This window comes from Lepidochelys kempii, chromosome 5 (genome assembly GCF_965140265.1).
Source record: "Lepidochelys kempii isolate rLepKem1 chromosome 5, rLepKem1.hap2, whole genome shotgun sequence".
In the NCBI taxonomy this organism is placed as follows: Eukaryota; Metazoa; Chordata; order Testudines; family Cheloniidae; genus Lepidochelys; species Lepidochelys kempii.
In genome coordinates, this window is record NC_133260.1 from 127,341,309 (window position 1) to 127,367,389 (window position 26,081).

General features: G+C 45.1%; 1 protein-coding gene and 1 long non-coding RNA gene across 13 annotated transcripts in view; one reads left to right on the forward strand and one right to left on the reverse strand.

Annotated features, from left to right (window-relative positions):
- The window catches only part of GNE (glucosamine (UDP-N-acetyl)-2-epimerase/N-acetylmannosamine kinase), a 70,308-nt gene extending 44,852 nt beyond the window's left edge, over positions 1-25,456 (reverse strand). The window contains exons 1-4 of one of the 12 annotated variants that reach the window (XM_073345770.1): positions 10,563-10,580; positions 6,292-6,313; positions 2,925-3,135; positions 631-833 (exon numbers count right to left, since the gene is read on the reverse strand). In XM_073345770.1, the coding sequence (XP_073201871.1) occupies positions 631-794 (164 nt within the window). In that variant the 5' untranslated portion in view covers positions 795-833; positions 2,925-3,135; positions 6,292-6,313; positions 10,563-10,580. The other 11 variants (XM_073345773.1, XM_073345765.1, XM_073345769.1 and 8 more) reach the window with 11 other exon arrangements.
- LOC140911841 (uncharacterized) lies at positions 10,484-12,355 on the forward strand. The gene is made up of 2 exons (XR_012159154.1): positions 10,484-11,104; positions 11,671-12,355. It is a non-coding gene; the product is annotated as an uncharacterized lncRNA (long non-coding RNA).
- Positions 25,457-26,081: the final 625 nt, after the last annotated feature.

Here is a 26,081-nt window from a genome sequence, read left to right on the forward strand (position 1 = left end):
CAGTGTGGACAGCGCTACGCTGGCAGGAAAAGCTCTCCTGCCTCTCGTGGAGGAAGGAGTTATTAAGCCAACAGGAGACCTGTCTCCTGTCGGCTTAGAATGTCACCACCACAAGCTCTACAGCGGTGCAGCCACATCGGTGCAGCGGCACCGGCATCGGTGTAAGTGCTGTAGTGTAGACGTAGCCTGAGAGAGTTGGGCTCAATTCCCAGGGACTTTCAATCACCTTGGAAAAACCTGGCCAAAGTACTCAGATCCTCAGTTAGGAGGCGCTAAGTACGTACTAAGTTTGGTATTATTACATGATTGATTTGAAAGAGCGTTGTGCAGGAGGTCAGACTAGATGATCATAATGGTCCCTTCTGACCTCAAAGTCTATGAGTCTATAAGGAATGATCAGCCTAACAAGGACATTTTCCCCTTTACTGAATGTTAATAGATAACACGGTCTAATGTTTCAGATCTGAAACAATACTTGGTTGAACATATGTGGGTCCCAAAATCCAGTCCTAAGGATGAACATTTCCTGCTTCTCTAAGAGATAACTAACGTACCATTCTTTATATAGGATCTCAAGTTGAAAAGGATTTGCCACTAACAAAATGGTAGAGATGCAAGTTTCCACCTTACCCATAGTCATCAATCAGATGGGAGCCAAGCACCACTACATCAAGCTCAAAGAATTGTGGTTCCGCCTTAATGCCAAACATAATAGGAGCTAATTTTGAATAATCAGCTCGGTTGCAAGTAGCAACGCAAACCCGAAGTTTTCGGTTGTTCCCATTCTTCTCCATGATTTGTTTTTGTTTTGAAAGATTCTTGAAATACAGTTCCTGAAACAACAAAAAGCAAGGATTAGTATTTTTCTGTACAGCCATAAAATTGCATGCTTAAATAATGAAAGACAAGTAATAGAATGCTATGCTATTCCAGTGTGGAAATTTGGACAAGTGCTAACTGATCAAAAGATTACCATTTAGATAACAGGTACCTTGCTGGGAAAAACATGCTTCCAATTATAGGTATAATCTAAGATTGTATGTGTGTAAATGCACGCACATATGTGCTTTCACAAAGAAAATAGTTGTTTAGTGATTGGAATCATAGAATATCAGGGCTGGAAGGGACCTCAGGAGGTCATCTAGTCCAGCCCCCTGCTCAAAGCAGGGCCAATCCCCAATTTTTGCCCCAGATCCCTAAATGACCCCCTCAAGGATTGAACTCACAACCTTGGGTTTAAATAGGCCAATGCTCAAACCACTAAGCTATCCCTCCTCCAGTGGTTTGAGCATTGGCCTGCTAAACCCAGGGTTGTGAGTTCAGTCCTTGAGGGGGCCATATATGGATCTGGGGCAAGAAAAATTGGGGATTGGTCCTGCTTTGAGCAGGGGGTTGGACTAGATGATCTCTTAAGGTCCCTTCCAACTCTGATATTCTATGATTGAAGCAAGGGGCTGAATGTCAGGACTCCTGGGTTCTATTCCTGGCTCTGACACAGACTTCCTGTGTAACCTTAGGAAAGTCACGAAGGCCTAAATTTTCAAAAATATCCACTAATTTTGGATGCCCAATTCGAGCGATGCAAAGTCTGATTTTCAGAGATGTGGAGCTATCCTGACTTAAAATGGGAGCTGTGGATGCTCAGTTTTGTTGAATATCAGGCCCAAAAAGTCTCAGGTTAGGCATTCAAAAATTGAGGCATCCAAAAGTTGTGGACACTTGTGAAAAATGTAAGGTTTAACACCTTTGAGCCTTAGTTTACCTGACTTTAAAATGGAGATAATGATGCAAACACATTGTGAGGTTCAACTGTAATTAAAAGCCTGCAAAATGCTTTGAAATGATCAGATTAAGTGCAAAGTTAACACAATATTCCTGGGTGACAGTCATATCCCAAAACCCCATTATGGGGAGGACTGTTGGGAGATACCAGGGCTACACTAACAAAGACATTATGTGACCACCAGAAGAAAGTAGTTCCTAAAAATTAGGCATCAACTCCTTTATCAGCAATGCAGAAACACTATGTAAGTGACGGGCTGCCACTAAATCAGGCTTGTAACTATAACCCTAATTGTGATCTCATTTGCATTGATGTAAGTTATGAGTAATTCCACTGCAGTCAATGCAATTACACCAGTGTAAAACCAGCTTGGGATCAGAATCAGGCTCTAAAACATCATAATTCTTATCACTCTTCAGCTACTACTAGATACTCAGTTCTCTCCTATTTCCCCTGACACACACGTGCAAGTACAGGACACAGTCCCCTAATTTTAATGTACCCGTATATAATAAACTGGCATTACATCTGATCTTTTTTTAAACAGATGTTCAAGCTTCACGAACAAGACAAAGTAAAAAGAATGATCAGATTATTCCTTATATTGGTGTAATGTTGTAATGGAGTATTTTATGAGTTTAAATGACAAGCTTCACAAAACAAGACAAATTTTGTACCACTCATTTTCCTACTCTGAACCTCCCCTTCAACAGAAAAGGAAGATCAGTTAAGTATCAGCTCATTGACAGGGATTCAGTTCAGAGATCTTCATAGATCAGGGGATGAAAACACAATGAACTTCTGGACTGGGGCAAGGAAACACTTACTCCCCATTCCATGGGATTCTGAGGAACTGGATCTCCACAGGGGGCTTCTACAGATCCATGAGGGTGAGCAAAAGGTGACAGGCATTTTCCTTTCATTCTCCGTTGGAGCTGTACTGCTGTGGAGACTGGAGTGGACCAGAGCCTCCAAAGACAATGTAGAAGTCAGATCTTGGGTCTCTGTTGTGTTTAGGGGCTGAACTTCTTTTCATTCCATGGGAAAGCCATCCACAGGAAACTCAGTGAGGGAAATCTGAGTTTCCAGTTTCACACACAAGTTTGTAAGAGGCTGGTAGGGTTTTCCTAACACCCCTCACCTTGTTAGCAGGTGTTGAGCCTGCTGGGAAAGGGTTCAGTGTATTAGTCAAATCCACTGAAGACTCTTGTTACCCCAATCTGGATATAAAGGAGGCAGGAGTGGCCTCTGGGGAGAGGTAAAGGCTGAGCATCCCGAGGCAGGAAACCTTCAGTGAATGTCTGTAGAACAGGGCTGAGAAAGGTGCCAGCTCACAGTTTGGTGCAGAAGTGCTGACACAGAGGAGAAAAATAAAGGCATAACGCTAGAAGTCAAAAAAGGAGAAATCTACCACAAGATACTTGAATTCACATCACTGCACACAGTGTACCTGGCCTCCTATGCCATGAGTGGTTTAAAGGAGTCAACTTGTAACAGGCATGTACATTTAATTAAATGCTTACCAAGGGCCTGAAAAGTTAACAAGGAGTTAAAGGGCTGTGGGATCAGGGCCTGAATGTTTTCTGCCCCCACCTACACGCCATTAGTCTCTTGTTGTCAAAAGGTCACTTGTCATTTCCAAACAGGTAAGCTACAAAGAACAAATATTGGGAAGTCTGTCATATTGTGCATATTGCACAATAAATATCCTCCTCCCCAGAAACTCTTACATTGTTTCAATCTCCTGCTAACTAATAGTCAAATAAGAAAGTTATATCCTCCTACAGAAGTGACTCAGTTTTTGTGGCTTCATATTAATATATTAGGTAAATGCTTCCTTCTATTATGCCTTCCCGAGGCGTCACAGACCTCTTTTCCTCACTGCTCCATAGCAAATCCCGCCTCTGTTAACTTGAGTCCTGAGATCACTCAACCCTGATAGTTCATGAATACGCACAGTATAACATCAAGCTAATTAGATCAGAACACTCATAGAAACTGAGTTCTTCCTAAGATCAGCAGACTTGCTTCTAGCAAAGCCATGTCTTGATCTGAAGTTGCTGCCTTTTAAAGTTTATCTTCACTGGCAGACCATCCTGTCTTCCTCATTAACTTTTCCCATCTTTAGTTTGAGTCACTACAGTTTCCTAAAATCCTGAATGAAGAGTTTAGATTTCAGTTACTGTGAGGAGGCTCTCTGTAAACGTGGCCAAATACTGTACTGCCAATGCATATCTCTTTATAGGCCAAAATGCATCAAGGTTACAGTAATATTACAACAGTCCGAACACCACATTCTCTTTTTTAATCAGATATTTTTATATCACTTTTTGGAAATGAATCAAAGATTATTTTAAAAAACTATCATGCAGTTCAGTGGAATAATGTGGGCTGTATTTTAAAAGTGAACCTATCAATTTAAAAGCCACACCTCTTTTCAAAACCTTCTGTAGTTACTGTTCTTACAAGTAACACTTACGATTACTATACTTGAAAGATTAGAGAAAAATATTTTTGCACGTCTACACTAGAGCTCTTACAGCAGCACAGCTGTACTGATGCAGCTGCGCTGCTGTAAGATCTCTTGTGTAGTCGCTCTATGCAGATAGGAGTAGGCTCTCCCCTTGACATAATTAAACCACCCCCAACGAGCAGCAGTAGCTTTGTCAGTGGGAAACACTCTGTCACAGATATAGCGCTGACCACACTGGCGCTTCTGTTGGTGTAACTCGTGTCGCTCAAAGAGGTGTTTTTTCACACCTTTGAGCGACATAAGTTATACCAACAAAAGTGGGAGTGCAGACATAGCCTCGGTTTCACTGTTTCCTCATAAGAGTTCATTGGTCAGTTTACCCTGCTGTTTGTGTGGGTATTACACACAGCAACAGAGGAGACATACTTTGTAGAAATAAAAAGAAAAGGAGTACTATGCTCAAATAAATGTGTTAGTCTCTAAGATGCCACAAGTCCTCCTTTTCTTTTTGCGGATACAGACTAACACGGCTGCCACTCTGAAATTTGTAGAAATAGAAACCTGTGGTTGTGAAAACACAAAAATAGGTAGGGGAAACTTGGGAGCAGGTGCACTACCTGAAAGCTACTTTTAACACACTTCTTGAAACAGGACAGCTTTTAAAATTATAATAATGTCCTTTTGACAGGTTATGAAAACTAGGAACTGAAAATCTCCTACAATATTTCTCAGTGTTTCATTTTTGTGTAACAACATGTTAAACAAAAGGTTTCACTTTTCCAGAATGATCCAGAAGCAGGACTGTTCAACTTCAATTGAATCAAATAAACAGAATACATTTTAAAAAACATTTTTGTTCTGTTTTGATAAATAGGTGAACAACTTAGCATGTACAGCTATACAGGTATGTCAATTAACTTCCTTCTGTGGCTTCTCCCACACATACTACTACCCCTATGGTTGGGCCCTTTTAAGAGCCAGGCAGTGAGTTCCCAGGCAGGACAGAGCCTTTAATTACACTGCACCAGAGCAGGACTGATTTCACGCTCACTTTTGAAAGACTGCTTCCTTCTGCCAAACCAAATATCTCTGCTATCTATCTGGGCACAAGCACCAGCCCTTCTCTTAATTATGCAATGGCAGGAATTTCAGACCCTCTAGAGCACTGCTTAGGGGCTGCCATGTCAGTAGCACAAAGCACTACTCACAAGAGTTAAGAATGTTACCACCACTCCCTAATTAACTAAATGAAAGGCCCTGGGATTCAAACTCTGACCCTCCATTTGGCAGCTGGTGCAATAAGCTAGCACTAGGCCATCCTTCAAAGTAGACTTTTACTATCCTTCTGAAATTCTTTAGAGTCTTAAGAATTAGATTTCTTCTTGCCCAATTTCAAGTGCAGCTGGAAAAGTTTTCTGTATTTACGAAGTTTGACCATTCAAAGACACATATGAAAAGCTATCACATTTAAACAAACATGAAGTAGAAAAATAAAAATGAACTGAGCAACTTTTACAACACAGGCTGTCAGTGGTAGACATTATATCATTTACTGGGCAATAAAGGCAGTTCCTTTTATTAAAAGGGTAATGGAAAAAGCTAGAACACAACAGGCTACCAAATCTAGGATTTATTTTTAAACCTATCCTTTTAAGTTTAAGCAAAACACAACAGGCCAGTTCAATTAGCTGACTTTTCTCAATCTGTTTCTCAGAAACATTTCCAGTTTGAGAATTTTATAGAGCAATTGCACCTAGTTTCCCCTGAAAAACCACACATGTGACATGTAGGGGCTCTGGCTATGCGGGCTGCAAGAAACTATCAGTCAGGAACTAGTTTCCTTCAGGCGTTTCAGTGCTTTAAACTCAAGACTTCAAACTAGTTATGGGGTAAGAGACCTGATCTGGTTAATTGAGCCCCAAACCAGAAGCTCTACTTTCCCTCCGTGTCAGGAAGGGATTACCACTGCTATCCATGTAATTATGTCTCCAGCATGACAAATCTATTTTCTCATTTATACAGTTGGAAACCTTACCTTTCGCTTTCCTCTATGCAAACTGCAGTGAAGTAAAAAGGATTAAATATTAATATATATGAAAAGAAGCTATGCTAACTTCCATTGGCGAATTCCACAGACTTTTCACTTCCTCTACACAAACTGCAGTGAAGGTAAAAGAGGATTAAATATTAATGTATAAGCAGCAGCTCTCCTATCTACCACTGGCTAATTCTAACCCCCGCTCTTTTTTTTTTTTTTAAAAAAAGAAACTGTAAATCATGTTTAACTCCTGAATCACTGCACAGACTGGTTTCTAACTCCTCAGCTAAAAAAGCATAATACCTAACAAAACAAAGAGCTAACCTCCAGTACTCTGTGGGCCAAGTTATGTCAAGGGTACAATACACCTCATTACATTACAATGGATTGTCTTTAATGTCTCATCTAACGGGCATACTGCACCAGATTTAATCTCCTGGGGTTTTTTGTTTTAACCTTTATACATTCCCTCTACAACTGAGGTTTGTGGGAAGGCTAATATTGAGATTACTGCTGGAGCTATATTCTGAAGAAGCAGATAATGGCCCTAGCTAAGACTGCATGAGTCAAGAGTAAGTCAGATGAGCCCAAGTGGAGGGGATGGAAAAGTTTGCCCCAAGTTTTGAGCAAGCAAAGCAATACTAAAATGGACCACTTAAAGTCACAGACATTTCCACTTTTTCTAAAGCAGCAGTAGACTATTATCTTCTCAGATGGACATTATTTCTACTTTCTACAGCTGATTAGTTGAGTTTAGTAATCCTACTACTCAGAGAACTCATCACTAACAGCAAGGTTTCTCCCCTAGCCCTGTCACCTGCTCCAGAGTCCCCTTCCCCTCCTATTTCATGACCTCACTCTTAACCCCTCCTTAGCCTCTCTACTACCTCTGGTTCTTTCCTCTCATAATAGAAGTCTGTTCTGATCTTCCCAAAGGCCCCACGTACCTGTAGCAAACTGAATTTAAATTCTGCAGCTGACTGCAAAGTTTGTGGCAACTTCATTACTAAATATTCCCCTTTTTATAACAGGAAGGAAATATAAATATGAATAGACACAGCGAAGTAGTCCCTTTTATAAACCATTATACTAAATTCAATTTAGTTTATGCCATCCCCACATTTTCAATGTGCTGCAGATATTTCTACTGACAATGCATAATTCCATCATAGAAGTTGTCAAAGGAGAATGAATAAGAAATAGCTGGGGCTTTTAGCAACTATAGAGTTGAAAGAGGCCATCTGGGATTGTGATAAGCACATCATCTAGATCTTTGTGCAAAAATGATCAGCAATGAAATAGTGCTAACACTAAATTGTCATTAGGTTTCCGATGAAACGCTGCTCCGCTTAGAGGAATCGAGCAGTCTGTAACTCTCAGATATCGTTCAAGCTATCTGCATGCTTAGACAGGCAACGCTCTATTGACTTAACCTTGAAAACATGATCCAAGTATATCTTTGTAAATATGAGGAAAGGAACATTTCATTTAAATAAAAGTTAAGATTCAGGACCACAACACTATCGCAAGGTGCAGATTTCACAGCAAATCCTGCAATTTGGGAATTTACAGGGTCCTGTAGTGTTCTCATCCTCAAAAAGGCTCTCCCATTGACTCCAACTACTGTTTTATCTCCCTTCAAATCCAAACTCATGGAACCCTCCCCCACACTCCTCCCTCTACAACTTTTGCCTTAAATCCCTCTCCTTCAACTCCATCCTGGATCCCTTCCAGTCTGCTTTCCATCTTCTCCAGGCTACACTATTATCAATACCTCCAATAACCTCAGAAAGAAAAAGGTTGAGAACCTTTGGTCTAACTAATAAATTACAAATACATAGAGCCTTTCAAACAGTGATCTCACAGTGATTTATAAAAGTGAATACGTATTCCCCTATTTACAGTTGCAGAAATTGAGGCACAAAGATGTGAACTGACTTTTCCAAGGATACAGAGAGAAGGAGTGACAAAGTCATGAACAGATCCCAGGTCTCCTTATTCCAAGTCATGTGCGCTAAACATCAGACACCCCAACTCCCTTGAGACAGGATTTTTATCTGTTTATTTATGCAAAATAGGCTTAAAAAGTAGTATTGGTTCAATTAACTATTCTAGCTTTCCATTCAATTAAGTATTCTGTCGTTCCAGGCCCTTCTGGAAAAAACTCTTATTTTAATATCCTAAGGCCATTCAACTAATACCTAGATAAGATCGCCCACCCTAGATGATGAAAGAATTCACCCTGAGGATGCCAGAAGTCAAAGAATCTCTTGAGACACACAATAATGACCAATCTGTAGAAAATTAAGTAGACAGATTGCACATCTGCATAGCAAGACATTTTAAACTTAAATGATCAGCTACTGCCTGCTATAGCAATGGCCTCTTACAACTAGTTTGTAAAGTATCAGCAGAAATCAAAGGCAGATTGTTATGACACCTGCTCTGAGTTGGCTAGAAACAAAAGAAATTTGTACTGTAGAAGAGCATTTCAGTTATATTTAGTACTAATAAGTTTCAATCAACCCGCAGCAGCATTATTTTTAGTTTTGAGTTTAACCTCTGTAATGTTTGGATTCAACAATGAAACAACAATAATAATTAGGACTGATCTGAACAGTTTTTTGTCCTGATATAACTGTTTCAGTTAGGGGTATGATTATTTTAACCCATATACTTTTATCAGTACAAACCCTCGTGTGGGCAGTTATTGGTACAATGATACTAGGTGAGCTGCACCACTTCAGCTGTGTCACTATAGTTAAAGCTGGTCTATACACAAGCCCTCAGTGGTGGCCTTGTACTCGGATTCTGAGTTCTAAAGAAATAGAATCTTTCAATTGGATGACACATTGCAAGAAGCAATTTAAGAGCACAGACAGAAGTTATTCTCCCTTATAGGCTCAAAAGAGATGAGAGTTGAGATCTGATTTCTGTGTGTTTGAACTTCTCCCAAGAAATTTCTACTGTGATGTAGCTAGCCAAAGTGAATACAATAATCCCTACCTGGGTTTGACCTCACCTAGCTCCACCATGGTAAAAGCTTGTCTCTATTAGGATTTTATAGCAAGATAGAGAGCTAAGGCACCTTAGTTCTCTTTCTGTAAAAAACAAACAAACAAACAAACAAAAAAACCGGCACCTTTTTTGGCAGAGAAGATATAGGCAAAACCCTTTTTAGCTGTTTCCTTACATTGTGCTCTGAAGCAGCTTTCCCTACTATTAAATGGGAGCCACCTCTGCCACAGAATGTAGACCCATCTTGGCAGGGGATGCATAGATAAAAACTAGTAAAATTTGTTTATACTTTACATTACATACCTTTAATTTATGCATTAAGTGCCTATTCTGCAGTACTGAAACCAATGGAAAAACGGCCACAAAATTAAATAGGCCTTAAATGCCCAATTCTGAAAAGTCCTCTGTAACCTCAGCTTCCACATAAGCCAAGCAGAGGAGTGGACACTCAGTGCCTTCCGTGTATAACATCTTTCAGAACGAATTAACCACAGTGGAATGTAAGGTGTTGGTTTGGTGCCATGTAGTCTTCAATGGTTGGGGATTTTCATGTCTGAACAACCACTTCTCTCTCCAGGCTGTGACCAGTGGAGCCCTCTCTTTTCAATATAGGGGAGAGCTAGTCAGACAGCATGAGAAATCAGCTCAGCCCACCTTGACCGCAGCCAGTCTGGGCCTGTCGGCCTTCATAAGGAAGTGAAAGAAATATTTAACAAACCCGTAAATGACAGCCCCTGCGCTTTATCCTGGATCCAGGGCACTGGAGACGCAGGTGGCTCTTTAACCCAGGGAGAAAACTAGAAGGAAACTGGGCAATCACACGACGGGCACGGAACTAAGAAGAGACAACCTGAAACTAGGCCCAGGAGAAACAGCAGTCCCTGCCCCCAAATCCTGAGGGTGCCTGTGAGGGGGTCCCCTTGTCTCCCCCTCCCCACTGAGGGCAGGGGCTGAGTCTCCCCCGCCCCGTGTGGGTGGCGGGATCATTCCCTTTACCCTCCCCCACTGCGAGCCGGGGCTGAGTCCCCTCCCTCATCCTGTGTATGTGAGGGGGGGTCATTCCATTTACCCCACCCCCCCCGACAGCAGGGGCTGCGATCCCTCCCCCCACCGCGCATGGGGGTCTCGCCCTGCCCCCGCCCGGGGCTGTGACGCGCTGTGGCAGGGGCGGGGCTATCTCCCGGAGGGGGACGGGCCCTGCCCCCGGGGCGATGGCGCCAGAGCCCCGACACTCCCCGCCCGCGCCTCACCTCCGCTCCGACCCCGCTCGGCCGCGATGGAGGCGCTCGGCACGTTCAGCCACCGGCTCGGGCCGCGCGCGCAGCGAGCGCCGAATCATCGATCCGCCGGGGCTGGGGGGGGGTGGGGGCGGACGGCTCGTCAGAGAGCCCCTCCCCTCACAGCCCCCGGCGTGGGGGAGCTTAGCCCCGCCCACAACCCCTGGGCGCGCGGCCCTTCCCCTCACAGATCCAGATGGGGGGGGGCGCCCTTCGTAGCCCCTCCCGCGCCCTCCCCAGCCTCCCATCCCCTCCCCAGCCTCCCATCCCCTGGTAATCGATGTCCGGCACCGTTCTGCTTTGGGGACAACCCCCATGACAGTCTTTGTGTTGCAGGTATGGAGAAGTGTGGTTGGCTAGGGTTAGTATTTATGACTGTGACTCTTCCTTTGATGGATCACGTACTGGCCAAAGGCCAGCTACTGCACTCGGGAGGCGAGCCGAGAGTCTGCTTTGCTGTGGCAAATCATCTGGTGCTAACGAAATATCAATCCTGTCTAGCCTGTGGGCATCAGGTACTTGCATTCTGGGTTATTTTCTCAAGCAAAATTGCACTGGTGAACACACATCAATATAGCAAGTGGAGAGGCTCTGTGCCCCTACACTTCTGTCTCTTTCCATCACAAGCATATTAGCCCTAATTTCTGCTGCTGCTGCTGCTTGGTGTGTCTGGAAGAGAGTAGACGCATGTGTAAATGGCGAGCATGTGGACTGGAGCACACTTATCTTTTCTTTGGAGGAAAGAGCATACCCTTTCTGAGGTGTAGTTTTTAGCAGCTTTCAGAGTAGCAGCCGCGTTAATGAACATAAAAACTTTAACGGGACAAATATTAAGTGTTTATGTAGTTAAGATCTTTATTTACTTGAAGGGGAGTTTTGCCTGAGTCAGTCTTGAATAACGACTGCAGGGTTTGTCTTCAGAAAAATTCCAGCGTCTCACTTCACTGAGTTTTGTGGAAAGCAAAAGAATTAACTGTAGGACATACAGTAAGTCCCCAAAATGGGCTGTGCTGCAACAGTGAGTCATGGCCTTTTAAAGCGCCAGTGACTTATACATAATTGCAGTATGCCTTCTTCTCAGATTACCATTACAACCGTGAGGATCCTAATTTGAAATGCTGATCGGAGGTAGAAGCAGCAGCTGGGAGGGACCCTGGACTGAATTCCTGGCAGACTTAAGCTGTTTTCATAAATTTCTGCATAACAGTGAATATTTATGTATATTGTGCACATTGCTTAAAACTCTATGCATGTTTAAAAATGTCACTATACATTAGTGCACTGTGTCCTTTGCACATTTCTTTGGTCCCTGATATGATTTCGTGAAAATGCATTCACTGGAATGAAAAGTTTAATGATCTTTCAGAGTTAATTAGCCTTTTTTGAAAAGATATATTTTGAATGTTTCTCATGGCTGCACAAGAAATACACACGTGGATTTAAGTGTGTTGGGGATTAATGATCCTTTATGTATAGAGCCCTGCGTGGATATAACATTTGTATCTACATCCGATCCGCATTCCGCAAAAACAGTCCGCGGAAATCTGCGGAGTTGCACGGGTTTATTTATGCAGAATCCTTAGCCTTTTAATCGACTGTCTACAGAGGTATTATACTATAATGGTGTGTCCAGCAGCCCGCAATTCAATCTTTTCTAAAACAGAAAGAAGAAAGACTCCTATAAGGATGAACACTTGCCCTCTTGCTTTGCCACCCTCCCCGCCCCCCCTCACATCATCAGGTATCAGAGTAACAGCCGTGTTAGTCTGTATTCGCAAAAAGAAAAGGAGTACTTGTGGCACCTTAGAGACTAACCAATTTATTTGAGCATAAGCTTTCGTGAGCTACAGCTCACTTCATCAGATGCATACTGTGGAAACTGCAGAAGACATATACACAGAGACCATGAAACAATACCTCCTCCCACCCCACTCTCCTGCTGGTAATACCTTATCTAAAGTGATCACTCTCCTTACAATATGTATGAAAATCAAGGTGGGCCATTTCCAGCACAAATCCAGGTTTTCTCACCCCCCCACACACAAACTCACTCTCCTGCTGGCAATAGCTCATCCAAACTGACCACTCTCCTTACAATGTGTATGATAATCAAGGTGGGCCATTTCCAGCATAAATCCAAGTTTAACCAGAACGTCTTGGGGGGGGGGGGTGTAAGAAAAAACAAGGGGAAATAGGCTACCTTGCATAATACCCCCCCCCCCCCAGACGTTCTGGTTAAACTTGGATTTATGCTGGAAATGGCACACCTTGATTATCATACACATTGTAAGGAGAGTGGTCAGTTTGGATGAGCTATTGCCAGCAGGAGAGTGAGTTTGTGTGTGTATGGGGGTGGGGGGTGAGAAAACCTGGATTTGTGCTGGAAATGGCCCACCTTGATTATCATGCACATTGTAGGGAGAGTGGTCACTTTGGATAAGCTATTACCAGCAGGAGAGTGAGTTTGTGTGTGTGTTTTTTTTGGGGGGTGGGGGGTGAGAGAACCTGGATTTGTGCTGGAAATGGCCCACCTTGATTTTCATACACATTGTAAAGAGAGTGGTCACTTTGGATGGGCTATTACCAGCAGGAGAGTGAGTTGGGGGGGGGGGGGCGGAGGGGGAGAAAACCTGGATTTGTGCTGGAAATGGCCCAACTTGATTATCATACACATTGTAAGGAGAGTAATCACTTTAGATAAGGTATTACCAGCAGGAGAGTGGGGTGGGAGGAGGTATTGTTTCATGGTCTCTGTGTATATGATGTCTTCTGCAGTTTCCACAGTATGCATCCGATGAAGTGAGCTGTAGCTCACGAAAGCTCATGCTCAAATAAATTGGTTAGTCTCTAAGGTGCCACAAGTACTCCTTTTCTTTTTGCATCATCAGGTATGTGGACCAAGGCATCCTCTCCTACTTCAAAGACTGAGGGAACTCTCTCCACATCCCTAGAGCATTAGAGAGCAGGCCCCACTATTACCACTGAAGACTAGGCAGTGACAGAGGCAACACTCCACCCTGCCCTGCTTCAGCAAGCCTTGGTCACTCCAAATCTGTAATGATCTCTGTGAAGATGAACCCCTGTGCCCATGCAGAGCCCAATTGACTGCAGTGGGGCCATCACAGGGCTCCCTGCCAGATTGGGGCCTCAGGGATGACAAAGAACAGTTGGACTTCTCCTCCCCTCTCGTACCTGTGCAAAGCTGTAGTAACCCTTGCAGCCCCGGTGTGAGATTGTGGGAAGAGGGACAGATTCTGGACAAGGAATAGCAGAGTGCAGGAGGTGGGGACCTTATTTACACAACACTTCTCTCCAGTTCTTGATTTGCATCCCCCAGTCGCTCAGAGGGGTTTTGATATTACAAAGTGGGCAATCCTCTCTTTAATTTACTGCAGGTCCAATATCCATGACCTGTAGCCCATGGAGGCTGTGGGTAGTGCAGCAGAAAGTATCAGGAGCCCATAGGATATGAGAGAGAGAATCAAGAGGTCTACCAAGGTGGTCTGAAAATAATAAAATTGGCACATGGCAGAACCAACACAACTACAGTATTTTTGCATCATTCAATAAGTTTAATATCCTAAAACGTTGTCCCTGTTACTGATAAAAGGCACTGGCTAATTTCTCCTGAAGAGTGCGCCTGTCCATCTAATGCTAGCTTTGCTAGCCACAATTTTTTTGAAGTGAATACTCTCTCTCTCTGACCTTGTTAATACAAGCAATAGCAGAAGACGACATGAAAAGTATCGTAATGAACCTGCTTGTATCATGTTCAGTGGAACTGGAGTCAAGAGGGCCAGTGTTCCCTGGAGGGACTGTTATGGACAGGACACCAGTGGAACAGGGAACCTGGGAAATTAGGCTGGCAGCAACTCAGCGACATGGACAGGGCTGTCCACAGGTGGGACAGCCACCTGTCCAGGTTGTCCTGGGATCATCCTGTTTGAGGTAGCCATCCTGGGACCTCTGAATGGGTGCTCAGTACACATGACCAGCTGTCCAGTTTTAGGGGTTCAGGATCATCCTGGATGTCCCATTGGTTTGTATCTCAGAGGTGGCAAATCACATCACAGGGCTTAATAAAGTTACACTTCTACTTAACCTACATTCAGCTACCCTCTTTGTGAATGAAATGCTGCTGGCTCCTTACTGGGTACTGCGCTAACCTTCCCATGCAACATCCAGTTAGCAGAAAGCTCCCTCATTGCTCTAGTCTGGGAGAGGGAAGTTAGTGGGATTTAGCACCAGAGGGAGCGGAAGCAGCAGTGACAAAGCCAGTCAGCTTAGGAGCTGGGACTGAAGCGCTCAGAATGGGGTGCAGCCTTTTGCCGTCAAGGGGGCCCATGGTAGCTGCAGCTGGCGGATAACCTAATGGCCTACAAATAGAGATCTGTGTGGATGGGCCCAAATGAGGCTACACATGTGGGATAAAAGGACTAGATTCTGTCCAAGGGAGCTGCAGCTGGTGCATGATTGACTCCAGGGCAAGGGGTGGCCTGGATTGAGCATCCCTAGCACTGGGCTGGCAGACCCCCACCTTCATCCGACTGGACTGGAGTGCTCTTAGGGGCTGGGCTGGGGCCTGTTATGGGTTGTATCATTTTTTGTTGGTAACCCAAAGCAGTGGTACCTGGGGAAGTTGTAGTATTTATTTCCAGCAGTCCTAGAAAAGCCTCCTTTGTTAAACATCAGCATCTGGGAGTAAGTATGGGCACCCACTGAGGGCCAGAGCCCGAAAGGCCTGGCGGCTGGAGTACCTACAATGGCATGTGCCTCTAGGATTGTCATGGAATCTCCAGGAATTAAAGATTAATATGTAATTAAAGATTATGTCCTGTGATGAAACCTTCAGGAATATGTCCCAAAAAAATGGACAACTCTAGTGCTTCAGCACATGTGGTGCACTCAGCATGCTACCAAACATCTAAGGGGGTACCACAACTGACCTGCATACCGTATTACCAGTGTAATAGTCACTAATTCATGGCTATGGAGACCATTGTACTAGCCAAATACCATATTACAAAAGTGATTTTAACATACATTTCATTTACGCTATGGGACTCTGATGCTGCGTTTCTTTGCATGGGAGTTTTGCCTGAGTAAAGCGTCTAGGACTAGCCAGTTGTCAGCATGTACTGCATCTAAGATGGAGCTACTTCGTGTTCCTTTGTATAACTAACTCTTCATTTGCATTAAGTGTATTTATACTGAAATTGAGACCTAACTAATGACAGGGATGTGAAAATTCAGGCCAAGATTTTTAAAAGCAACTCGCAACGTTGGGCACAGCAGAGACGAGGCAGCCAAACTTAAATCACCTTAACAGGGGTCTGAACTTTACAGGACAGCCGCTCAGCATTGTCTAAGAATCAGGCCCCTGCAAGGTATCTAAAGTTGGGCACCCAAATCACTAGTCACTTTTGAAAGTCTTGTCCCTAGGGCACAGTCACTGTGAATTACCTCAGTAATGGATGTACCGCAGGACCGTCCTGCCCAGCCCTTGAGCTCCTGGCCAGGGAGGCTAGCCCCCAGTACCTCCCCTGCTGTCACCCCTCCCCTGCAGCCATGCCGGGAGCACAGCTGGCTCCAGCTGGGTGGCGGGGCTGCGAGCTCCTGCTGCTCTCAGCTGCATGGTAAGGGGGCATGGAGCGGGGGGATTGGATAAAGGGCAGGAGGTCCTGGGGACAGTCAGGGGACAGGGGGTGGTTGGATAGGGGGTGGAGTCCTGGGGGGCCTGTCAGGGGGTGGGGGTGTGCATAGGGGCCGGGGGGGCAGTCAGGGGAGAGGGAGCAGTGGGGGTAGGCTAAGGGGTGAGGTCCCGGGTGGGGGCAGTCAGGGGACAAGGAGCAGGGGGGAGGGTTGGATGGGTCAGGGGCTCTGAGGGGGGCAGTCAGGGGGTGGGAAGTGGGAAGGGGTGGATAGGGGGCAGGGGCCAGGCTGTTTGGGGAGGGCACAGCCTTCCCTGCGCGGCCCTCCATACAGTTTTGCATCCCGATGTGGCCCTCGGGCCAAAAAGTTTGCCCACCCCTGCCCTGTGTGAATTTACTATAACAGTACCAAGCAACAAGTACTACTTGTTATAAGCACCAAAGAAAAATGTTAGAGCAGTCAGGAAGGAGGGAGGGGTTGGATGGGGCGGTGGGGGGCAGTCAGGGGACATGGAGAAGGGGTGGTTGGATGGGGTAGGGGTCCCGGGGAGGCAGTAAGGAAGGAAAGTGGGGGTTGGATAGGGTGGTGGGGGGGGCAGTCAGGGACAGAAGTTCCGGGGGCGGTCAGGGGACAGAGAGAAGGGGTGGTTGGATGGGGCAGGGGTCCCGGGGGGGCCGTCAGGGAATGGGGTGGGGGTTGTATGGGGCAGGAGTCCCAAGGGGGTGGGGCTGTCAGGGGGCAAGAAGCGGGCGGGACCGATAGGGGGTGGGGGCTGGGCCACGCCCCTCTCCCCTAACCAGCTCTCCATACAATTTTCGAAACCTGATACATCCCTCGGGCCAAAAAGTTTGCCTGCACCTGCTGTAGAGTGACATCTTGATTCGGACGAAAAGAAAAAGCAACCCCCATTGTGGGGATTAACATGGGTGGAAGAGTCAGATAGGGACCTGATCCAAAGTCCATTGAAGCCAATAGGCTCCCATTGCGCTTTGGATCAGGCCTATAATCACAGAAGTGTAGGACTAGAAGGGACCTCCATAGTCATCTAGTTCAGTCCCCCTGCACTTAAGGCATGTAGCTCGGAAGCCCTAGGCTCATTTGGTTACAAGTGAAGATGGATATAATGGTCTTGTCTTGTCCTCATTTGTGCACATCAAAAACCCACCCGGACACAACTGGCAATCTGCTCAAGAGGTGCTGTAGAGCCGCCCTGCCAGTGTGTCGCACGTATTGGGGTGAATTAGCACTGCTGTGTGAGGACGGATGTACAGCACCTGCCTGACCCACACCAATATCTTAGAGCCTCAATTTTCATTAGCTTCAATAAACTTGGTAAACATGAGTCAAAATCCACAACCCTGGCTCAGCCCTGAATGGAACAGCTAACGTAAGTCTGGCTAACAAACCAGGATATACTCCTACAAGAACGTCACCCTGCAGTTGACTTAGGGAAACTTCCTGCTTGTTTAAATTGTTCAAACTATGATTTACGCAGAAAATAAACATACGCAAAATAAATCTTTAGTTGCAGCTACACAGGAATGAACGGAGCTACTTGTCCTTACTCAAATCATGTATGCAATGGACAAAAGCCAAATAAGAGCTCTAGTCTGATACAGCTCAATATGGAGACACTGACATCATTACATCCTAAAACACTGCACAAAACCCATAATGTAGCCTGGACTCTGGCACTAAGATTGCGTCTCCTCCCCCCACTTCCCCCCCGCAAAGAAAACAACCAAACAAGACCTTGTCCATGCAGTAGGGGTAGGATAATCATCTTTACCAAATTCCAAATATCAGACCTCTGTATCTATCAGTGAAGAGAATTATTATCTGTATTGTGACCATTTAGGATGTCATTCTTATTCAACAAAGCACTTAGGCATAGGCTTACGTCCATCTCTATTCAGCAAAGCACACATGCTTAAAATTAAGCATGTGCTTTGCTGACTAGAGATAGATGTAAGCATACACTTTCCTGAATCGGGGCTTCTAGTAGCACCTAGAGGCCCTAACTGGGTTCCTAGCCCCATTGTGCTAGGGGCTGTACACAGAGATAGTCCACGCCCTCAAAAGATTACAGTCTAAATACACAAGACAGACAAATGGTGGAGGGAAGAGATGATGTAAGTGATTTGCCCCAGGTCAACCAGCAGAAGAGCTGGGAATAGAACCCCCGTCTCTTAAATTCCAGTCTAGCATGCTATCTATGCTGTCTCTCTAAGCAAATTAATCTGGTTACTGAAATGGAGCGGGTCGGAACATGCGTGCTAAGGGTGGGTGGGAGATGAGTGCTAGGAGTTGGGGTGCAGGAAGCAGGCTGTGCGGGTGAGGGGGTGGTGGGCGGAACTGGACCATACTGAACATTGGCTGTCACCTCATGGCAGTGGCCATCATCAATCTTTGTTTTCAGATGACTTTTGTGTGAATATGGACCTGAGCAAATTGCTGGATTTGTGTACAGATCAGATCCAAGCAGGGGATTCGTCCCAGCTCTACTTTTTGAGCTCAGCAGTAGGGTTTGACGTTACTTTTGTAAACAGGTGATTAATTCCACTTTGTGCTGAACTGGTTGTCTCTTGCAGGAGTGCTTCAGCCAATACTGAACAGGTTGGAATCTAGTCAGTTTTTTTAAAAAGAGTGGGTTACAGGGAGTGGCTGTATGTAAGGGTCTGTCACACAACAAAGGAAACTGACAGCTCAGGAGAAACAGTGAAACTAACGATACAGAGTGCTGTCAAACGTGGAAAGAGAACTGAAAAACAGAAATATTTTCTTTCATTGCTTTCAGTTGATGTCATCTTGAACACTACACTACATCATACACACTGCCTCTCAAAATGAACGACATTTTATGTTTAAGTGCTCTGCTGCCCACCCTGAAGTCTGACACCAGGGTCCTTGGACTTGGGTTAAAACAACAGCATGTCAAAAACGGAGAAATAAGTGTGATTATTTTTTAAAAAGCATCAAGACTGCAGTCAATGGGCCTAATCTTCCATCCATTGGCGCCACTGCTTTCAGATGGAGCAGGACGTATGGAATTTCTGCCCCAGATTCTGTGGGAACTTGGGGAAAGGCTGCAGGACTTTTTAAAAGGAAATTAACTCAAAAACATATTAAAAACCACTACCTTATGTTTTATAAAGAGCTATTTTTATCCTAAGGCCTTGATCTGGCAAAAACTTAAGAACGAGTAGCTTTATGGATGTGATAGTTCCACTGAGTTAAAAGTTATTCTCTCACATAAGAAGAACATTAAAAAGAAAAGTTATTTCTACTGTGAATTAATAAGAAGCAGTTCAATTTCACTGCTTTTGTTCTGTGCTTGTACAGCACCAGCGTAATGTCCATGATTGCGGCTCTTGATCTGTGCCTAATAAATAATATCCTTTTTGTTGTATCCCATTCCTTACCCTTTATCTGTTTATTTGGACCCCAATCCAGCACACCACTTAAGCATGTGTGTACTCCCATTGAAGTTCAGTTTTTACAAATATAACGTCAAGAACCTTTTTTCAAAAATTAAATCTTATTTTATGTTGAAAACAATAGGAATGCTACAAGACATCACAGACCTTAAATCCACGTTAGAACTTTTTTCTGTGGAACTGTACTTATCTTCTCTGGTGCTCGTGACCTTGGTGTTATCTTTTGAGCACGCTGCCAGCCACGCAGGAATCTAACATCGTGAGCAGCCTAGGTCCAGCTGCAGTATAAAGCATGAAGCAACAGTAATACATTTCTCAATATCAACAAAACAACAGAGGCTGGTGATGCTTCTGGCGGGAAAGACTCGATGTTAAATAAAGTAGGCTCTGAGGACAGATATTACTGCACATATTTGCTTGAGGGGGGAAGAACTGAAACTGATCGTCTACTGATCGTTCTTCATGATTTTTTTCAGTTTAAATTATCAAGTAATATTCAAAAAGAAATTATCTTTTTGTAATACAAGCTGATAATAAGAAATGCAGCATCACACTGTGTCTTGCTGCCCTATTTTATATTTCACATTTTTAACCCAGATCCAAGGACCCTGGTGAACTGTAGTTCAATTCTGAGAGGCAATGTGATCTAGTACATGCAGCACTGGACTGGGACTCAGAAGACCTGTGTTCTATTTCTCACTCTGCCATTGGACTCCCAGGTGACCTTGGGTAAGTCACGTCCCCTCTCTGTGCCTCAGTTTCCCCTCCCACCTTTTGTCTGTTGTGTCTACTTACACCGTATAAGTTCTTCAGGGCAGGGACTGTTTCTCACAGTCCTGGCTCCACTGAAGTCAATGGGACTTTGCCTTCAAAAGGATCAGGACTTCTCTATTTGTTTGTGCAGGACCTGGCACAGTGGACTTGGGGCCTCTTGACACTCTCATATAGAAATAGTAATAATAATAATTTAGTAGACATCAGAGAAGATCAGTCAATAGCAAATTTGACCAGTAAGAAACCAGTTTTAAAGGTAATTTCCCCCCCGCCCCCACTGAACATTTTAAAACCAGTGCTGGTTATTATAAAGTCACTGTTGATAGAGCAGGATTAGGAGTCGACTTGGCTATATTAATTTCTTAAAAGTTATGAGTATTCATTTTCTTTCCCCAGGTCAGTAACTATATTGCCAGTCCTACTCTGGTTATAGGATTTTCTCCAAACATACCGATTAACAAAACAGTGCAATACATGCGTGCCTCTCTTTAATTTGCATGGAAGACACCCTGCTTTTTTAAAGGGCTGTGCACAAAAGCATGAAGATCTTCATTTTGCCCATATGTCTCTTTTGCTTCTGAGTCCCCAGATTTCCTTAGGCAACCTAAAATGGTTGCAAAGAGTAGTGCATGCTGCATGTTTCTAATGGCTGGCTGGGCACAGTGGGAGGCGCCCCCTGCATAGTGCAGAGAGCTCTAGGAGACATTGTGTCTCTCTCTGTGTGCAACATGGGACTCCCTGTGGGGCAGGCTGGCTTCAGATTGCTCCTAACAAGGGCCAGGAATTCACTGCCACAAACTGGCCAGTAGGGTATAATCCAGCTGTGATTGAAATCAATGGGAGTCTCTCCATTGAAGTCCATGGAAGCTGGATTAGGTCCTTAATGGACTGTTAGGGTAGGATGTGTTTTATCCCCTCTCTTAACAAAGTCATGATAATAAACCAATGTTTATTGTTGGAGAACATCATTTACGAAGTGACAGGTTTCAGAGTAACAGCTGTGTTAGTCTGTCTTTGCAAAAAGAAAAGGAGTACTTGTGGGACCTTAGAGACTAACCAATTTATTTGAGCATGAGCTTTCGTGAGCTACATCCGATATGAAGGAAAGCTTATGCTCAAATAAATTGGTTAGTCTCTAAGGTGCCACAAGTACTCCTTATCATTTACGAAGGAAACCAATTTCATTTCACTTTCAAATCCCAAAGGCGTTACTAGATCACACTGGTTTTATAAACTATGACAGCAGTGCTTAATTTGTAATGAAAAGGGGGCCGGGGTTCATGCCATTAGGTGCCACAGTTTAAACAATTTTCTTTTCATTCGTAACTGATGCAGCAAGCCCAGAGGTGCCGGGGCTCTGAACTGCCAATCCTAGAGGTGCTGGCACAAATTAAGCCCTGAATGACAGATACCATGCTGGTTTCAGAGTAACAGCCGTGTTAGTCTGTAGTCACAGAAAGAAAAGGAGTACTTGTGGCACCTTAGTATCTAAGGTGCCACAAGTACTCCTTTTCTTTTTGCAGATACCATGCTGAAGCTCTTTGCATCAAAGCCTGTATCAAGTTAAACAGGCCTTTCTGTTTGTTTGTTTTTTAAAGGAAGATTGGCTTTTGTTTAGATCTTAACTAGAATTATTGTAATGGCAGGTATTTAGCAGATGCCCCCACCTGATTTACTACTGTCCTATGATAAGCCCTGATCCTCCAGTGGGCTAGTGTTAATATAGTGGAAATCCACAGCTGTACAGGCTCTGATGTGGGAGCCTGGGCCGTAGACACATGATTTGTTTATGTTAGAACACTGTCATGTTTCAAGTGGTGGCATTTGTTTCTCATGGAGGGTTGGGAATTCCTGGGCCTCCTCCCTACACCAGGCCTAAAATGCTAAATATTATTGTTGTCCTGCTTGCAGATGAAAAGGGATGAATCTCGCTCTCCCGAGGACCTAAATATTGCTCCAAGCAGTAGCCAGAGGCTGACATATAACACCTAAATCAAATGAGCTGTCTTAGCTTAAATCCCCAATGCTACTGCCAGACACTATAGGAGCTGAAAATGCTCTTAATGCAATGGAGCAGAGGCTAGGCTTGAGTTTCATCCACAGTGGCTACACCGGGGAAGATCATATAAGCTACCACTCGCACTTCATGCTGTTTTCATTGGAATTGTTGTTTAAAAAAAATAAGTGTCACAGAAATAGTTTCACTGACATTAGAAGTCTTTTTCTGCAAACCCTAATTTGGGGTATAAATTAAGGCCTGCATCTTGGAAGTGGTTCTCTGTCTGCTTACATGGATCCAACTGTGGGATCAAGGCGTTTATTGAATACAAAGGCCATTGTTGCTGGAGCTGTGGCACCAAGGTCGGTCTGTCGGGTTCCCTGTGCATTCATGCTAGAAAAAACATCTTCCTCTCCTGAACCTCTAAAACCTCTTTTAGATTGCACTCTCTTCAGACTGGACACCCGGGGTGAATTTGTAGCCATGATCTCCTCCGAGGCTAATCAATGCCAGTGTCACTTGAGGGAGCGGCTGTGAACAAACACCAGTGGAGAAGGAGCCTCCAGAATCTGCATTTTGCGACACAACTGTACATTGCTAACCCAGTGGATGCTAGAGCTGAGGTCAAACCTGGACAGGCTGGCTGGGGAGGGGGGAGGCAGCAAAGCATGTTTCTGCGGGAATCACTGGGGAATGGAGAGGGGTGATTCCAGGTTAAGTGACAAAACATTCAGATTCTGGGAGGACGGGGGGGGGGGGTGAATGTCAAATCACAGATCCTGAATAATCAGGGTCAGATCCTCAGCTGGTATAAATTGGTGTAGCTTCACTGATGTGTCAGGGAAGCTATGCCAGTTTACACCAGCTGAGGATCTGGCCCACAGACTCTATATGGGTGGAGGGAACGTCATCCTCAGTATGCTGAGCATGGGCCCATCAGTGTCTGTTCAGTAGGACAGTACAGTTCCCAACGTGGCACAGAGCAGTATCCGGGTATTACAGCTAGCATCTCCAACCCAGGGAAGGCACAGCAATGCCTCCTGGAGTCTTGAACAGCCTAGACTCCTGCCCTCTGCTGACTGCCTATTGGCTCCAACTCTTTCCTTCCCCCAGTCTCTTCATCTCAGCCTGACTTCACTCCTGCCTCTCTTACCTTCTTCTCCTCTCCTCTGTCCCCTTCACCCTGCTTCCCTTCCCATTTAACTGATCTCCTCCTAACTAACCCTCCCCCCAAATAAATTGTGGAATTAATATAGCTTACACTATTTGTCTACCCCTTCCCCACCCTGGCTGTCTGGTTGAAATTGATTGTAAACTTTCCAGGCAGGGACCATCTACTATTGTACAACGCCTAGCACAATGGGGTCCCATTCTGCCTCAGGCACTGTCATAACAAACATCATTACTATTTATTATTTATTATTATTAACACCACGCTTGGAATCGGAGTCTCCTAAACTCCAAGTGCTATCAACAGAGCAGCATAACTGAAATCTTTTCCACCCAAGGAGTACAGAGGTGGGGGAGTGGGGGTGGGGAAATAACTTGATAAGAAATAAAACGTCAGCTTTAGGAAGTTGCCAGATGTCCCAACATCTGGCTATAGACGAAAACGGATGGAAATAGATGCTGTATAAAAAGAATACTACTTTGCATATGTACAGTGCCTTTCGTCCAAGAATTTCAATGTGCTTTACAAACCAAACCTCACAGCTGCTAATCACTGTCACCATTTGACAAATGAAGAAACCGAGGCACAAGAAAGCTAAGTGACTTGTCCAAGGTGACACATGAAGTCTGATAGGAACCGGGGCGGGGGTGGGGGCGGCGAGAGAGAGAATCCTGGCCCTATGGAAGTCAATGGGAACACTCACTGAATTCAGCAGGGCTGGTATTTCCTCTGGCTCTCAGGCCTGTGTTTTAAACACAGGACCATCCTTCCTCCTCTAATATTTTCACAAGATTTATCTCCCTGAGTGACAGATCACACAACAGCAACACTGCATTTTTCATGCTTGCGACTTTGTTGTGGTTGCTGCATGGAAATGGCTTGTAACAAAGACAGGCGACTTTCACAAGTCGCCTGCTTTCCACAGGTTATAATAAAACTCATAAAAAAACAAAACAACCGAACCCACAACAACTCCCAGCACAAGGCAGAGCTTCCTCTTTCTGCAGCCTGGGGATTAATTTACTCCAGTGACCTGTGTCAGATTTGCTCAGTTAAAGAAGCAAGGACACCAGGGTCTTAAAGCAGCCACATCACTTAACAAGCAAGTCAAATTAGACTGTATTTTTTTTAAAAGCGACCTCACTACTTTAAGTATCAGAGGGGTAGCCGTGTTAGTCTGCAGCCACGAGGAGTCCGGTGGCACCTTAAAGGCTAACAGATTTATTTGGGCATAAGCTTTCATGGGTAAAAAACCCACTTCTTCAGATGCACTCCTTTAGTATATAGATATATATATTCCTGGCCATTGCTCCTTTGTTTGGAAATAGACCTGCCTCACATGGCCGAGAAGAGGAAAGGGAGGAAGACAAAGCCCGCTCCATTCATGGCTTGCCACTATAGCGGCAAACAGAAGGAAAAAACCACAAACCCTTCATACATTTTCCGCCTCCACTGGAGAAATGCAAATACCAGCCCTTGCTTCCCCGCACCAGCTGAGAAAGGCAGGATGCTCCGCCGCCCATGCAAGCCAGAGAAGCCGCGTTTAAAGCAGACGTTCAGTTATCCTGTGTCCCTCCCTCCCCCCTTCGCCTGAGGGATCGCTCTGCTCCTGCGGGCTCTCACTTACATGCGGCCCTCCGACGCCCCGCTGCCTGCGAGGGTGCAGGTTCGAGCCCATCCTGCCGCGCTGGACGAGCAGAGCCGCTGCGGGCTCCCCGGCGTCAGCTGCCACCGTGGAGCTGGAGCGAGGCACCTGAATTCCATCCCGACCCAGACGCCCCACCCCTCGGCCAGTCAGACCGGGGCTCTGAGTCATGCCCAGATGCCTGCCGGCCAGCGGCTGAATCTCTTCTTCCCCCTTCCAGTCCTGGGGAGGGAGGAAACACACACACACACACGCCACGTTTACTTTTCCACTAAAGTCATTGCAGTCTCTTCAGCTGCCTGGATCTGCCAAGGAGCAGAGAATGCCAGGCTGCCTTTTCCTGAGAGCTGGCTGGCTGAGAAAGCCTGGTTTGTAGATTCTCAGCCCCATCTGCCCTCTCGGGGCCAGAGCTTTTCCTTGGCCCGTTGAACCTTCAGCAGTTGTTACACACGCTTCCAGTCGTCTAAAAACCTAGAGAAAACAATACTCTGCTGGGCATCAGGACACCATAATACCACCTAGTTCTTATAGAGCACTTTTTATCCATTGATCTCAAAGCACTTTACAAAGGAGAGGTCACTGTCCCCATTTTACAGATGGGTAACTGAGGCCCAGGGAGGTGAAGTGACTCCCTCAATGTAAGAATGGCCCTACTGGGTCAGACCAAGTTCCATCTAGCCCAGTCTCCTGTCTTCCAACAGTGGCCAGTGCCAGGTGCCCCAAAGGGAATGAACAGAACAGGGAATCAGCAAGTGATCCAAGGTCACACCGTAATGGCTTAGTAACAGAACCCAGGTTTCCCGAGTCTCAGTCC